Source organism: Acanthochromis polyacanthus, chromosome 16 (genome assembly GCF_021347895.1).
Source record: "Acanthochromis polyacanthus isolate Apoly-LR-REF ecotype Palm Island chromosome 16, KAUST_Apoly_ChrSc, whole genome shotgun sequence".
In the NCBI taxonomy this organism is placed as follows: domain Eukaryota; kingdom Metazoa; phylum Chordata; class Actinopteri; family Pomacentridae; genus Acanthochromis; species Acanthochromis polyacanthus.
This window is the reverse complement of record NC_067128.1, coordinates 8092429-8108917: the sequence shown is the minus strand read 5'-3', so window position 1 is coordinate 8108917 and position 16489 is coordinate 8092429. Positions and strand designations below refer to the sequence as shown.

The 16489-nt window shown below is 39.7% G+C and overlaps 2 protein-coding genes across 4 annotated transcripts; both read right to left on the bottom strand.

The window, feature by feature from the left end:
- Nucleotides 1–38: 38 nt before the first annotated feature.
- On the bottom strand, nt 39–3760 carry erh (ERH mRNA splicing and mitosis factor). The gene is given in 5 exon segments (XM_022189393.2): nt 39–784; nt 787–836; nt 937–1057; nt 3068–3155; nt 3603–3760. Coding segments are annotated over 5 exon segments (312 nt in total). The 5' UTR covers nt 3606–3760; the 3' UTR covers nt 39–734.
- Nucleotides 3761–4287: 527 nt separating this feature from the next.
- Nucleotides 4288–15028, bottom strand: paplnb (papilin b, proteoglycan-like sulfated glycoprotein). 3 transcript variants are annotated; one of them, XM_022189388.2, is made up of 14 exons: nt 14883–15028; nt 10979–12827; nt 10677–10756; nt 10197–10306; nt 9968–10028; nt 9772–9874; nt 9296–9426; nt 8420–8737; nt 7960–8136; nt 7726–7876; nt 7562–7639; nt 6919–7075; nt 6732–6810; nt 4288–4900 (listed from the first exon to the last, which is right to left on the bottom strand). In XM_022189388.2, the coding sequence occupies exons 3-14, from the start codon at nt 10731–10733 to the stop codon at nt 4607–4609; spliced, it is 1716 nt and encodes a 571-aa protein (XP_022045080.1). In that variant the 5' UTR covers nt 10734–10756; nt 10979–12827; nt 14883–15028; the 3' UTR covers nt 4288–4606. The 3 variants fall into 3 exon arrangements, with proteins under 3 accessions (XP_022045080.1, XP_022045079.1, XP_022045081.1); XM_022189387.2 differs by having other exon boundaries at nt 10979–12781; XM_022189389.2 differs by having other exon boundaries at nt 10979–12775.
- Between the last annotated feature and the right edge of the window lie 1461 nt (nt 15029–16489).

Below are 16489 nucleotides of genomic sequence, written 5' to 3'. Positions count from 1 at the left end.
GTATTCCTCATTGTGCTACCAGAAACAACAGACACCACTCAGAAAACAATGTTTTATTTACTTTAAATGAAAGAAAGCAGGAAAGTTAAATCTGATGCTAAACAAACAAAATGTTTACAAAAACATAATTTCACATCACCGGGGTTTAACAACAACAGATGAAATGTTGAAAATTATTCTCCTGGAATGAGTTGGTTTAATGTGGGCATCAGTATTCACACCTTTAAAAAAAATCAGCTGTATGTAAAGTCCACAGCATGCTCAAATACAACAGCCAAGTATATATATATATATATATATATATATATATATATATATATATATATATATATAAACAAAAACAGGTCACAACTTTTAGGGAAGCAGAATATTAAAGTTTGACAAACAAATAAATGCTTTGATCTGGCTTGTGGAGAGTTTCTTCAAGCAGGGATATCTCTCAATCAATAAGTTAGTCCTTGTAGTCATCAGCCCATTTTCTCATGACAGTGTAACAAAATACAAACATACCTATACTGCCAAGAATGGCTCATGTTCAGTATAAAGCCCAAAATTTAACGCTTCTTCCCATTTTTCAAAAACCCCTCTTTTCCTGATGTATAATGTATTATGCAAACAACCCCTTGTCAAACGTACAGTGTTGTCCTTATACACAGATCAATGAGACGCTGTGTAATTGTAGTGCAGCGTAAACTCCTGTGTGTGTGTAGCAGGACAACCTGTCACCGACACCTCTACTTTGCCGCCTGCTGAGCCTGACGTCGCAGCAGGACATATATCTTTCCTTAATCCAGTCTTTGTTGTATGGTTGGTATGTTTGAGTGTCCGCTCTGTACCTGAATAAATGAAAATTTAAAAAGGAAAAAACTTTCAACGGCAGTGACAAAACACACCTTCATGAAAGGTTGATGTTCATATACACCAAATCATACTTACACAAGACAACTCAGATCTGCCAAGTCGTCAATAAAGTCAAACAACTGGCTAATATCATAAGTGATGGAGGGACTGTTGGGATTCATCCTCTTCAGATGCTCTTCATACATTTTGCAAACACCTGGAACAGAGATGCAGAACATATTCACTGCAATGAAAATCATATCCAGCACTGAGGTTCAAAGAAAAAGAGGTACAATGCTAGCCTAGCCGCGCTAGACAACCCACGGCAACGAATTTAATTCTCTGCCAGGGTGGGTCTAGTTACCCTCCATAAGGCTCGAGGCTGGATTCTCCTAAAACTGGCCGGACCAATCACCATGAAGTGGAGAGTCAGAAGGCGGGCGTAACGAAGTGACGACAGAGGCGCGACGATTCTGACAGAAACAACCGGCGCACAATAAACAGTTATCTTTCGACTCGGCTTTGGCCACAGCCCTTAAAGATTTGAAGCTAAAATTCAACTTGAAAGATAAACAAAGGACGGCACTGAAGTGTTTCATTGAGAAGAAAGACGTATTTGGACTTATGCCGACAGGATATGGCAAATCCTTAATATACCAGTTGGCTCCGCGGCAAGCTAATGGGACTTAGCCACAATCCGCCGGCGCTCTCGGAACTACGTCAGCCTATTCGTTGCGTTGATTGGTTGTTTACCTACCCAATTGCTGCAGAGGGATTTGATAGACAACCTTTTAGCCCGCCTCCCTCCCTGTCGAGCTTCCCTAGACCCTTGTGCCGTCAGAAACATGGGTGTAGCATGGCTAGGCTAGTACAATGCTAAAGATAACACTGAACTTCACTTTGTGTGAATAGCAGCTTTGTTTCTGTAAATTGGTGCGTCAGAGACACACTAAAGTCAATAACAACATGACAGCCAGCCTTCATTAAAGGGGGATATTATCTCTGGTATGTTGGATGTGTTGTGTGCATAGTATATTGCCTGTGTTTATTATGCAAGTTATGTTGTCATGTACATGAATTGTATGTACAATATATGCACAGATGCTGTGACACAAATAAAGTTCCTAAGGGAAAATAAAGTTCTTTGAATTGAATTGACAGGATAAATACAGTATTATTAAAAGGAATATAACTGTGAAACTGAATGTACAAACCCTGACAAGCAATTAATTAATTTCAACACTTTGAGCAAAATGATGGCAATAAAAGGGACTCTGTGGTTGGATGGACTAACATGATGTAAAAAGAATATATTTGATATTTTATCATGAATCTTTTGTGCCCTTTCATCACACACTACACATACCATTCAATACCCAAGAAATAAATATTTTTAGAAGCTATAAAAATACAAAACATGTATTACACCCTCAAATCCACGTGAATTATAAAGCATTCAGTTTAATCCCACTCAAATTAGAAATATTTTGTAAACACTTTTTATTTACTTGTGTGCAGTGTTGAATGTTTTTTGCAACAACATAATAATTAAAAGAAAAAATTCACTTAGCCAGCTTTATCTTGCTATATTGCATTCTTAGTATCTTTAATGATTTGAAATCATTTCATAATTTGTCTTATTTGACATGTATTTTATTGCAAAGCATTTTGTAACTTGGTTTTGAAAGGTGCTATACAAATAAAGCTATTATTGCTATTATGTGACTCTATTAGTATGCTTAAAGAAAAACTTGTAATTAATTTCTGTTAATGTCATTGACAATTTCAATATAATGTTTTGATCCTTATTCTCTGTTTGATTTAGCTTACTCCTGTTGAATAGTGGTCAGAATATGTCCAAAACCCATTAAAAGCACATCACTTGGCCCCTTCAATGCAAAAGACTTCATATTTCTTCATTCCACAGTTCAGTTAAAAAAAACCTGACAAACTATTCACATACCACAAACTACTTTCCAAAGTGACTGCTGTTAGGCTGTGTGAAATTGAATTTTGAATACACTGTTGGATTTGTGAGTAGGATCAAGTTATTATCAACTTGATTATTGAATGGTTACTTGTTGACTACGACTGAAATCACTCAGGTTATCCTTTAGGCGAGTGTATCAAGGTATAATACTACACAATGAATAGAATAGAAATTAATGTGCTAATGTAGCTGTAGCCTAAATATGAGCCAAATGTAAAGAGAAAATTGTAGACTCACCTTCCATGCATTCATTCACCGACTCATAGTCAGCATATGTGCGGCCCTCTGGTCTCTTGGTCGGTTGGACAAGCAAAATTGTGTGCGACTGTAAAAGATTAATAAGGTTTATACATATGCTAATGCAGTTTGTCCCTTTCACTAAGAATAACCTCCACTCGACTGGATGTTTCTGTGCTTTATGCTAATAAAATACGAGTAACTTTCTCCTCAGTCATTTTCAAAAAGGAGGTTATGTTCGTCAGTCAGCAACAGACCATTGACTTTTCACGCCACGGCTAGTCTTTTTCCAGACGTCCTGTATACAGTTAATTCATCCATATTTAGGCTTCACAATCAAATGTAATTAATGGACATGCTATTATTAAAAATACATAAGTATAGCGACAGAAGAAATGGCACAAAATACGAGTTTGCAAGAGTAGTAAACGTTAGCCTCGCAGCTTGCTAGCTTAGCAATGATAGATTAACGTGAGCTAATGTGGCTAATGCTGGTTATAGTAACCTCCTAAGACGTGAAACAAAACACGCTTACCATGTTTGTGTTAGCTGCAGGCCCTCTCTGTTTGTTGGAGATGCAAAAGTGCAAAAAAAAAAACCACAACCCGTTGTTTACCACCACTCAATTCCCCGTGCGATGGAGCTGTTTGATCAAAAACACTCAAGGAAATGATGTAAGTTCTTTTCAGGATGTAGAGAAAGGAGCCTTCAGAGTAAGGTTTTGGGTTTCAAAATAAAGGTCTTGTAGTGGAAACTGCTGAATTAAGAACATTGTCTGTGTGTTTAGAACACATGTGTCAAACTCAAGGCCCGCGGGCCATATCCGGCCCGCGAAATCATTTTACACTGATTTATTATTATTGTTATTATTAATGGCCCGACGATATGAAGCGCTGATAACACACAAACTACAGATCCCATAATGCAGTGCAACAGCTGCCTTGCCGAATGATAGGTTACCTGGGAGCATTTCCTCGTCATTTAAGTCAAGCGTCTGTAATTGTCTGCAACCCTGTTGTAACGTCAAAGCTAGCCCCTAACAATGGCGAAAAGAAAATCTGATTCTGATAACAGAGCCTTTCAAAGCGATGGGAGGCTGAGTATATGTATGTTGACATTGCCGGTAAAGCCGTGTGTCTTATTTGTGGAGCTAATGTGGCTGTAATTAAGGAATTTAATCTAAGATGGCACTTTGAGACAAAACATCAGGACAAGCTGAAAAACCTGCATGTTGTTTTATTTTATCCCTGGCCCATGAGGCAAAATACACAAATGAATATCATGGTTTTTACAAAGAATATTCCAATGATCAAAAAGATAGTGTAAGTAGAACCAATAGCTGTGATTATGTCAGGTATAAATGGTTATCTTTGTAACTGTTTCTGTAAAGTCAGATATTTAAATGGTTAGTGTTACAACGTGTGATTGTGTCTTCATATATCAAATATATATACTACATTTGTGTACAAATATCATTTTGTTTCATGGAGGGGGCACATTAGCTATCCCATTTATTGGAGGTATTGTTGGTGAATATGGTTATGCCCTCACTCTCAGAATGCTTCTGAGTGCTCCTCGTCTTGGGGTGTCTCTGTGTGGTGAGACTGCAGGTTCCCTCATCCCTCCTGCACACTCTCTTCGGCATGCCTCCAGAGACACGAAATTATTGCCGTTGCCGTGGCAGCCTCCGTACCAGAACTCGGTGCATTTGGCAGCAACAGAGTCATAGTAGACCCGGACCTTCCAGGTATCACAGGGGCCCTCATCACGAGGCAAAGAGCAGACATTACCAGAAGGTGGACCAATAGGGGGACCAACAGGGGGAGATGATACCTGTTGAGTAAAGAGTAGATAAAGAGAGAAACCGTAAATCTACTTACCTGTCTGGTCAATTTAGATCTGCCACAACATTTAAGCCACTGACAGGTGAGATAAATAACATTGATCATCTCCCTACAATGCAGCCTTCTGCTCAACCTTGGGTCTATAGATTTAAAATTTTGAGCATCCATGAGGTAGCCTAGCCATGCTAGATCCCATGTTTCTGACGGCACAAGGGTCTAGGGAAGCTCGACAGGGAGGGAGGCGGGCTAAAAGGTTGTCTATCAAATCCCTCTGCAGCAATTGGGTAGGTATACAACCAATCAACGCAACGAATAGGCTGACGTGGTTCCGAGAGCACCAGCGGATTGTGTGGCTAAGTCCCATTAGCTTCCCAACCAGCGGAGCCGCGGAGCCAACTGGTATATTAAGGATTTGCCATATCCTGTCGGCATAAGTCCAAATACGTCTTTCTTCTCAATGAAACACTTAAGTGCCGTCCTTTGTTTATCTTTCAAGTTGAATTTTAGCTTCAAATCTTTAAGGGCTGTGGCCAAAGCCGAGTCAAAAGATAACTGTTTATTGTGCGCCGGTTGTTTCTGTCAGAATCGTCGCGCCTCTGTCGTCACTTCGTTACGCCCGCCTTCTGACTCTACACTTCATGGTGATTGGTCCGGCCAGTTTTAGGAGAATCCAGCCTCGAGCCTTATGGAGGGTAACTAGACCCTCCCTGGCAGAGAATTAAATTCGTTGCCGTGGGTTGTCTAGCGCGGCTAGGCTATCCATGAGGTGCACTGGTACAAGCCCAACCCACAAGAACCCCACAAACCCACTGGACCCACAGGAACCACTGCCAGTGTCCTGTTGCCAAACACCGCAGGACACCTTCAGAGGTCCTTTGTTCATATCTTATTGGGTCAGAGGTGTTGTGGCGACATAATGTGAACATACACAATATTAGGCAGGCGGTTTTAATGTTGCGGCTAATTTCCTGATCTGTTTCGGTTTTGTCCTGCCTTTTTGGTTCCCTGTCTGTTACCTCTCCCTCATGTCTCTCTCTCTTCCTGCCACTTGCCCTCCTGCTCTACCTGCACTCTGCCTGCTGATTACCCCAATGACTGTCAGCTGCAGTAATCCGTAAACTCAGCTCACCTGTCCACAAGCTCTCCTCACTATTTAAACCCTGCTCAGTCACTCAGTCTCTGTTGGACCATAGAAGCTGTTTCCCCACCAAACCTGCCACCTCTGGACTGCTACATGGACTCTTCTGCTCTCCCTCCTGGATGCCCCCCTCTTAGACTCTGTTACTCTCCTGTCTGTTCTTGGGTTTTCCCCAGCCTGTTTCCCCCTCTCAGTTATCAGTTCCCCCGTAGTGCAAGCATCTCTCTTTAGCTCTGTTGAGTTAATCCAGTTTAGTATTCGTAGACTTCCGTTTCTGTATCCTTAGTTTTGGTTTTATAGAGTTTAGAGTACTTTGGTTTTGTTCTGTTCCCTCGAGTTCAGTGTGTAGTTTATGTATTGGTTTTAGCTATGTGATTTAATAAAAGTCTTTCATTTATTCTATTGGCTGCCAGTTATGTGTCTGTGTTCGGGTTCTCTTGCTCCCCCCTCGTAACAAATGTGTTATAAAAATCAAATTCTCTGGTTATTTAACATTTTCAAAATGCTGGACAACCTGCTAAAGCTGCTAAACCTGCTAAAAAAATATTGTATTACTGTCTTAATAGGCTAAATAGCAAGCTCATTAAAACATAAACTGATTTTGACTTGTAAAATCAATTAATAATCTGAAATATTTAACAATAGGTTCATTGAAATAAGATGGGGTACATATAATTCCTACCACGGTTGTCTGGTACTCAGGACATCCAGCTCTTCCAAATCCACGAGCCGGTGTAACTCCATCCAAACAACAACCAAACCTGAACGAAAGATATGTTTTTCAGTGTGGGAAGCACTTTTTTAACCTATAGAAATATAAATTGATGTCCTATACTGGTTACAAGGATGGGATCCAGGAAGCATGTTACCTGGTGCGAACACAGTCGTCTTGTGAGCAGCCCTGGTGTCTAGGTCCAGTTGCAGAGGTGTAACCATCAGGGCAGCAGCCGTACAACGACTGCTCACAGTGAGCACCCACCACACGAGGGTAGGGCTCGAACACCACATTTGGGTCTGGTCTTTGAACTACAGCAAGTAAACACAGACAAGATCAAACATAATGTTACTGTATATCCCATGGAACTGTAAAAACACTGGATTTGCTTATCCTTTTTTCGAAGGCTTGAAATTACATGTGGCTTGTTTATGTTGGGTATTTTTTAGATTCTGAATATGACCATTTGCTATAAGGTATGAGAAACAGCATGGGCTTTGTGTTTGTTTGTAAAGGACAAAAACAGTGAAATCATGGTCTAGACAGCAGCAATTACACAATACAGTAAGTGCACATTTTCTCCATTGCCTGAACAAATATTCATTCAAAAATAGTGTTTGAGTTCCAACAACTCCAGTGAGATAACTGGCTGTGCATTCATTTTTCAAATTCTTTCTGCATCATTTTATTGCTGCTTTGTGTACACACACACTGTAAACACATAAAATTATTACACGCTCAAACATGCAAAGAAAAAGAACATTTCCACAACAACATTCTCAACGTAGTCTACATACCTGTTGTCTCTGGAACATGGGGCACAAATCCTCTCACGGTGCTTTCAGCTGCCCTTGGGTCCTGCACACTTGGGACCGCTAGAGGTAGACAAAGTTATTAGCGACAAAAAATTAACATATAATGACAACAAAAAGGGGTTATAGATAGTTCAGATTTTGCTCACTCTGCGCTCCAGGGCAGGGCTGTGAGTTGCACGTCTCCACAGAATTGGGTCTGCTAGCTGTTCCACAACGAGAGTCTGGGTAAGGGTTCAAATCTGTATCGAAGCAGTCGACCCTCCTCTCTCTCACGCCACCACCACAGCTTCTAGTGCACTGGAGAGACAAGAGAGGACAGTAGTGTGTAGACAAAATGGCATTTCTTTTCAGTGTAAAAGACCTTTTTTCCTTTCACTTACCAGTCCATACTCTGTCACGTGCCAGGTTATGTGTGTGTGGCAGGCAGGTCGACGACAGGCCTGGACAGCAGGAGGTCTCGCCAGTCCACTACAGGCATGATCAGGCAGGCGTTCACCTCCTTGTCCCACACAGTGAACCTCCCTCGTCTGCTGTCCCTCACCACAGGTCACTGAACACTAAGTGACATGAATTTATCATCATCATATCAATTTGGATGCCAAAGATTGTTAAATGAAGCTATAGCTAAGACTACCATTATTGCATTTGTTGTACCACTGATTCTTAAAAGCAGATTGAAAACTGATCATAAACTTCAGTTTTTCCCACCCTTTGGAAAACTGCAAAAGTGGATATAGATTAGGATGCATTTGCTGTATTTTACTGTGATTTGGATTATGGTACAGTTGTAGTAACAGTGTATATTTCTAAGATAAAAGTTCTCTGTAGTAAGATACAAACCACACTGAAGCTGGACACGCTGTACTCTGCAGCACATGGATGCATATTGCAGGCCTGCTGACTTGCAGGTCTCTGCAGACGCTGGGTAATGCAATGAGTCTCTTCCACCACACGGGGGTTGGAGTGGTCCTGAACCAAGCACTCTACGCTGCGATACTGCATGCCTCCATTGCAGGTGGCAGAGCACTCTCCGTAAACACCAGTTTTGTAGATGTATGTGAGCGTCTCTCTTGGATGAGGGGCGACAACAACAGGAGCGACCGAGTGAACAGAGTTAGCGTCGTCATCCAAGCCCATAAACTCTCCATGGGTCAGTACCTGAAAAGAGGACAAATGATCAATAATAGGTCTGAATTTATCCAGCAAACACCCTTCAGTAAACCAACACACTTCATAAAAGTGAAGAAGTTGTTTCATGCAGAATCCCAGCCAGAAATTCTGCATTGAGTAATGCATTGTTTGTTTGTTTTTTAAGTGACACTTTGCCATGCCACATTGAAAATACAGAGTATGTCAACATCCAGTATTCTTTTTATGAAGTTTCAGATTTTAGATGAGCACAGATGGTCCTTCCACTTTTATGATATGCATTTAAAAACAGCCTTTTGGTGTCAAACTCTGCACTTACATTTTCATGTACAGTAAAGCTCAACTGGGATTTGCTTTTAAATGATTTATAGTAAATCAAATCAGTAATTCCTGACAAAGTAATACTGCTACCGAAGGTCCAACAATGACAGACTGGTTGTATGGACAGAATGTGTGAATGTGAAGCAGCTTGGTTATTTTTTCTTGGATGAATAATAGCTAACAATTACAAGAAGGCAAAACATATTTGATAAATGAACAATTGTAATTGTTGTATGTAAATCTCACCCTGCAGACGCCATCCACACAGATATCGGTGCGGCCCACGTAGCATGGTGTCCCATCTACCACTGCAGGTCTGTGCCGGTAGAAGAAATTTTCTCCTCTTGGAACGCAGCTGAGTTCGCAAGGATTGGTAGCTGAAATGTTAAAGGCAAAGAAGTCCCAAAATGCTATCTGTGTATAATTTGTGGTCAAAGAAAAAAAAGTGCCTCCTAGAGAGTGAAAGGTTTCTTATATCTTGGACAGGTCACAGGACAATGAGGGTCAGAAAAAGAACCCAACCAAAGTAAAGCTACTCAGAGCAGACAGTAATGCTTCTGACTACTAAGTTTATCGTGTAAAGTTAACTTTTTTAAATTGAAGAACTTGGTAAATCCTGACACCTCTTTGTCTCCAAGTAGGGTAAAATATTAAAAATTTAAACGTATTATTCCTTCAAAATACAGATTTTGTTGCTGTACAGTCTATAATAAACTATGTACCTCCATAGTAAGGCACCCATGAGTGGCGTTTTGATTGAAAGTCCGCTCTGTCAAACTGGGAGCACTGCTCCTCTCGAAAATCCCTGGATCCAACTGGGCATTCCTACAATGACAGAAAATGCCATTTATATAAAAGACATGACACATTATTGCTTAGTGCGTACCTTTTTACATAAAAGGATTTAAGGATAATTACATGTGTATTACAGGTTCGGAAGGACTTGGAGGATCCTATGCAGTTATGTCCTCCATCTGTCCTGCAGGAGAGAAGAGAGAATACATTCTGATGTGTTATTATCTGAGCATAAAAGAAGGGAAAATATGTACAAATAATGTAAAATTTGTATTTTGAGGCCTAGATTTGAGTTTTTGTAACTTATTCCAACACATCACAGTTGATAAAGCTTCTGCACCCACTATCCTACCTTGAGGTGATGCATTTCCTAGCTCTCATTGCCACTCCTGTGCCACAGGTTCGGCTGCAGGGCCCATAGGGTCCGAACTCTCCCCAGTAGTCATGGGTTGGTCGTGTCAGCTAAAACCGAGGGAACAGTGCAACTTTTTTTTTCACTCGGCTTCTGGAACATAAAGTTCTCTCATACACCGTATCAGTACTCACCACAAACCACTACGGCGCACCAAGATCATGCTATAGACTCTAAAATAGAAACTGGAACATTTAGCCACAAACCATCTCCTGCATGTTGCATAACGTCTGTAAAATCCTGCTGTGTGACATACAAACAGCATGACTGCTGTCACGTGTCGGAAAGGAAATATTGAGCTTTTTTATTTTGAGATTTAGGACCTATTTTACTGAGCACATTTCCATCCATATTGGATAATTACAGATACTGACATGCAATTATCAGAACATTATGAATACTGCGCAAAGTGAGACTCACTGTAAGAGCAGGTACAGCCAGAAGCTGCAGGAGTCCCAGGACTTGCAGGATGTTCATGCTGACCAGCTGCAGCTGTTGAACTAGTGACGAACATAGCAACTGAATAAGTCAACTTTATGTGCAACTACATCTGTTTAATACAAACAATAATCCTATTAAGTTATGAATGAATATCAGATGTTTCCTAAATTCCTTGATACCCCCAGTCATTCCTTATCTAATGTTTAATAAATGTAGAAAATTTGCAAAGACAGATGAAAACATGCTGATAGCAAATCCACAAGACCTTCATTTGGTCTTACCTTCTTGAAGAGAGTTCCCTGACTACTCAATCAGGAGCACAGAGGGATGTGCACCTCAGTAGGAAAAGTACTCACTGACACCCAGCTTTCTATCTTCTCACCCTCTCTTCTCAGCAGCATCACAGCCCACAAAGTGTCAGATTTCAACCACACTGAGACACACAGCTTTCTTTGACCTAAAGATTCTTATTTTAGCTTCTTACAATAAATATAAGGTGTGATCTCGGTTTGGAGCAGAAAGTTCCCCCAGGGTGCGAGATTTATGGTGCAGTTAGCATCACGTGTTATATTTATCAGAAATGTTTTACAGTTTAAAGAATTATCAGGAATTACACTGGATTTTCTTCAGAAATGACGTGTAATCAACGTTTGGTCCATTGTAAATTAGAAGAGCATATGCCAGCTTACATCGTTTATTTATTTCATGTATAAATTGGAAATGTGAAAGCCATTATATTCATTGAAATCTTGCATAAAAAAATACACTGAAGTGTGATTTAGAGTGAAAGAGAACCTTACGTTTTCCATTGAATGATTTTTTTTGCAGGTTACTGACCACTGATTGTCCCTTTTGCACATCCATAACCACTAAATACAGACCAATAAGGCACAGAACGGGGGCTGGTGGAACATAAACATCGCTTTAAGTCTTATTTTAGTGTGAAACCGCAGTGGAGCATGTCCTGGATGGGAAGAGAATATGAAAGAATCGGTGAGGAGCAACATTCCTGTGCCAAACTTTCTGCACGTCGGAGGAGCCGACCTGGCTGACAAGAGTAAAAATATATACTTACTATCAACACACAATGCCTGAGTGACAGAAAAAATAACTGATGCATGAGAGTGTTTGTGCTTATGTTAGTGTGTGGGTAGGAAGTAAAAAATGAAGACAGCAGAAGTAAATCTTTAGTTGACACACAGCACGGAGTAGACATCTGGAGGGGTCTGCCATCACCTTTAACACAGGAGCACACGGCAACAAATCACACAAAAAAAATCAACAAATTATACCTTTATGTTCAGAATGTTTCATTTTTATTAAATCTATGACAGCCAGGTGAGGATTCATTCTTAAAGGTTATTTCTGGGAGTTGCATTTTCCATTGCATGATAATTACTTAACTAAGTTTCTTAATAGCAATTCAACAATATTACAAAATCCTTTTCAGTGATTGTGATTGCCACATATAGATCTAAAAAAAAGCACTCTGCACAACAAAAACTCAATAAAATACCATTCAAACACCTCATTAAAGCATTGTGCCAAACCTCAGCATCTCACCACATCACCAAAGCCTTCCAAATTGCATCTGCAAATCTAAAACCAGCACCCCACACAGCCTTGTTTTTCTCCTCTCTCAGAGTTCTCCAGTCAAGTTTGGTCCCTTCAGAGCTGCCTGTTTAGCTTCTGTGCTTGCTTCTCTTTGGTTTCAAAGGCACTCTTGGTGCTGAACAGGTCGTCCACTGTATCCATGATCTCCTGCATTTCTCTGGACAGGTCGGCGTAGCTCTCTTTGAGCTCCTCCTGCTGCTGCCTCAGGTCCACCGCCGCTTGCAGCAGTTCGGTGGCCTGGTGGCTGCAGTGGCTCCTCAGCTGCTCCACGTCCGACAGCAGGACCCCCATGCTCTTCATCAGCTGCTCCAGACGCTCTGCAGTGACTTCAAAACCCGACGTGTCTAGACTCTTGAGATCAGGTAGCTCTGGTGTCTGGGCCGCAGCTTCTGCTCCTTCTGCTCCTTCTGCTCCTTCTGCTCCTTCCTTCGGATCCGTCTCCATCTTCCTGTTTGCTCAGCCTCCTGATACTCAAGTCAGTGAAACAGATATCAGGAACAAAGGGGGATCATTTAGCTGCAAGGAATGATAATAAACGATGAAAGGATTCAAATACTGAGCAAAGAAAAGCTAAAGAAGTAGAGCTGCTCCAACACCCTTTGTCCCTCTCAGCTGGTAAAGAGTTTAAGCTCCTTGGAGGAGGTGAAAAATGCACTTCTGACTAATCTCCTCCGCTTGTGCACCTGTTTGTGCAGTGTATGTGTGTACAGTATGTGTGTTTGTGTGCCCAGGTGCCCTTTCTCTGACATGTGCTGTCCTGTAATCCAGTTAGGGCAGCTATCCTCTCCAGTCCAGGCCACTGCTGGCTTGGACGAGCAGCAGGCGGGACATAAGTGGCTCTTCCCTGCCCCCAAACCTATTCACTACCTTGGCTGTGTGACCAGACAGCTTAACCCAATCCTTGTGTACTCATCTCTGGGTGGCCTTGACAAATACATACACACACTATATGCACTATATAATCTGTCCTCTGCTAAGGACTGAGGTTTTGTGAATGCGTGGAGAAATTACAGTAAGACCAGTTAGTCTGAGACGGATACGGAGGTGATGCACAGATATGAAGATATCTACAGGTGTAGTGAGATAGATCTATCTCTAGAATAGGAAAGAACAGAATATCTTTGTTGTCAGTGCAACGAAATTAAGCAGCAATCCTGTCAGTGCTTTCACGCAATCAGACATTTTTAAAAGTACAGTAAGAAATCTACAAATATAAAATATAACATCTATTAGAAAAAAATAGCACGTGCATTGTGTATTCTTTCAAAGATAGTGTATTTGGCATATCAGGAATGATAAAAAAAAACAGTAGTGTAACTGATGATGCACTTCTAGATATTGACATAACATTCACAAAACGTGACTGAAGTTGTGCAAAAATCACACACAAGTTTCAGCTGTATGTAAACATATGTAAACATGCATAGTTTTAGTAAATAAATACAAGGTGCACAAGGTAGTAGTTAAGTAAGTAACTAAGATAAAATGACTTCTCCATATTTATGCCATGTAAAACATTCTCACTTCTCTGCTACTTCTCAGGCAAATAGCTGGAGGCTAATTTAAGCACTTCTGCCTCCTTGACATGCTGCTTTATGCTTCATGCTGAATATATGGCAAGTTTGTGTGTAAATGTGTGAGATGATGCCCTCTGATGGTTCACTTAGTAAAGGATGCTTCACGATGATAAAGCATACTAGCATGCTACTACTTCTAGCTGCTAATGGCATGTGGCTCAAGCAACAGCCAATAGAAATGTAATGCAGTGAAGTTAGTTAACATAGCTAAAAAGGATCGAAGAGCATGTTAAAGGGCTGGCAAACACATGCCCTTTAAATGGCTGCAAAGATAAGACGTCAACATGATGACCTCACCACCCCTAATCTCTTATCAAAACAAGACAACTTGCTCTGAGAGGCCAATGTCAAGGGGAAGACTCGCCTTATTCTGAGAGCTGTGTAAACATTAGCTGGATCAGAAGGAATAATTCATTACTCACTAAGCACAAATTCTAACGGGAGAACATTTTTTAGTTGCAGCAATCATTTTGGTGCTGTTATGAATAAAAAGCACAAGTTTAGTGTTTGAAGGCAACTTAAAAGCAAGATTATAGTGTTTTTGGATGTAATAATAATGCACAAATACCGAACACCATAGTAAGCATAGTGTCATTTGATTCATGTGTTTGAATTGGAGAAAATGGTTCAATACTAAAGACACTGATGTCAATCGCTGATATTTTACATGTGCTCAAAACAGGTTTGCTGGCCAAAGCAAAAACCCAATAACAATGAGACAAAATAGTAGAGGGAATCAAAAGTAAAGTTGCACCAGTTCTTTACTTAAAGCTTATTATTATTATGTTATTAGTAGCAGAATAAAACAGTGCATAGATGCTCTGCTTATTTCACAGTGCAAAAATATGTGCATAGTGCATAAAAGTGCATATCATATTAAACAAAACACAAGCAAAAAATATACTATGATATAATTCCAACAAGAAGTTCCTATTGGAAAAATAAGTTTTTTTGAATTTGAATTTGAAGCAAGAAACAGGAAAAAATGTCTTACTTGTTTCTGTGTTTTTTTTCTGGGATGTTTCAGCATGCAGACTGAAGATAATGTAGATTGTGTGTGAAGCATGTATTCTGCCCCTCACAGCACAGTGGGTTTGCCCTCCTCACAGCAGATAGAGTGACTGTGACGATGGTCATCATGTTGCTATTTTTGACTGAACCCAAAAGGCTGCTGGTCAGCAATTAAACACAGATAATTCAGATGCTGTCGTGAAACAAGACTTTCTTTGATAACTGTAATCAAATTAATGTGTTATTGTCTTTATTCGTGCTGTTTTCTTTTTTCCTTTAATCTGTCACCCATATTTATACAGCGGGCCAGTTATGCTGTGATGTGCGTTTTCTTGGCATCATTTGGATTAGATGAAAAGGTCACAGTAGGTCAAACATTTCTGCTATGTTGGGAATATAATTTAAATGAAGCTGGAAAAAATGCCCCTCTTAAGTACACAGTCTATTTTCTTTTAATATATTTGCGTGTATTTTCAATATCATTATAATATGTACACAGGAACTGAATGAAAGTATTTGGACTGAATCATAACAGACTATTATTTGTTATTACAAAATTTAAAATGAATTCAAAAATTACATCCTAACTTGTTCATGGGGTTATGTCTGAGCAATACAAACCTGTTATTTATGCATAAGATGAACTATACTCCTAAAATTTGATGTTGTTCCGACTATAATTGCGACATAAATGTTAGATAACACATACAAAAATAACCTTTTTTTATATTATTGACACATATTTTACCATTCAGAGGCTAAAAGATATTAAAATGTTACTTTTTTAACATTGATATTTAAGTTCAAAGCAGCAGAGGTGTTTAGGCTACAGTAGCTACCGAAGACTTCAAGCTAGCTAGCTAATGCTAAAACAAGCTAATGCAGCTTTAATTTGAGCGAATATAGTAGCTCAAATTAAAGCTAAAAAAAGCTAAAATCAGCGAGTAGATAATATTCACATTTAAACTGCTAGTTATGTTACTGTATCAGATGATGTGTGTACGTAAATTATCAGAAATTTAACATTAACGAGATTAAAAGACCAAAATCATTGATGTCTGTGGAGGCTTCTTCCTTTAAAAGTCACTGTTACACTGCTTTTTGTTTAAATGAATGCATATCTCTCCACATGACTCTTCTGTAAACTGTACAAAACAGTTTTTATATGTATATTCCTAATAACGAAAACAAAGAGACTTATTTTGTACAGTCAAAATAGACTTAAAACTACGTCTTCTGATTTCGTTACAGCAGTAAATTGTTATATGATTGCTACACTATATAAAGGTCAGTAAAGGAACTATTAGCCATTATTATAAGACCTGAAATAAAAGCTGGCTATATCTAACTAGCTGGTAGATACATAGGTTAGCTGTCATTTAAAATCTATATTGTTGAGAGTTTGGATAATTTAATGTCTCACGGCCATTAAAAATGACTGATAATCTCAAGAGTGGACGTTCTCTGAAGCAATAAAGACGAACTTTTCCACTGCTATTAGACATTAATAATGTATACAACAGTTTGTGTACTTCCTAAATGTCTCCACATGGGGGCAGCCTTATATTCTGTTTTCTGAGTTGCATCCCC

Coding starts and splice junctions, on each gene's coding strand:
- paplnb (XM_022189388.2), bottom strand. CDS start 10,733: ATGAACATCCTGCAAGTCCTGGGACTCCTGCAGCTTCTGGCTGTACCT. Junction 10,307..10,676: donor TGGCTGTACCTGCTCTTACA/GTGAGTCTCACT, acceptor CCTCGGTTTTAG/CTGACACGACCAACCCATGA. Junction 9,427..9,771: donor ATGGGTGCCTTACTATGGAG/GTACATAGTTTA, acceptor TTAACATTTCAG/CTACCAATCCTTGCGAACTC.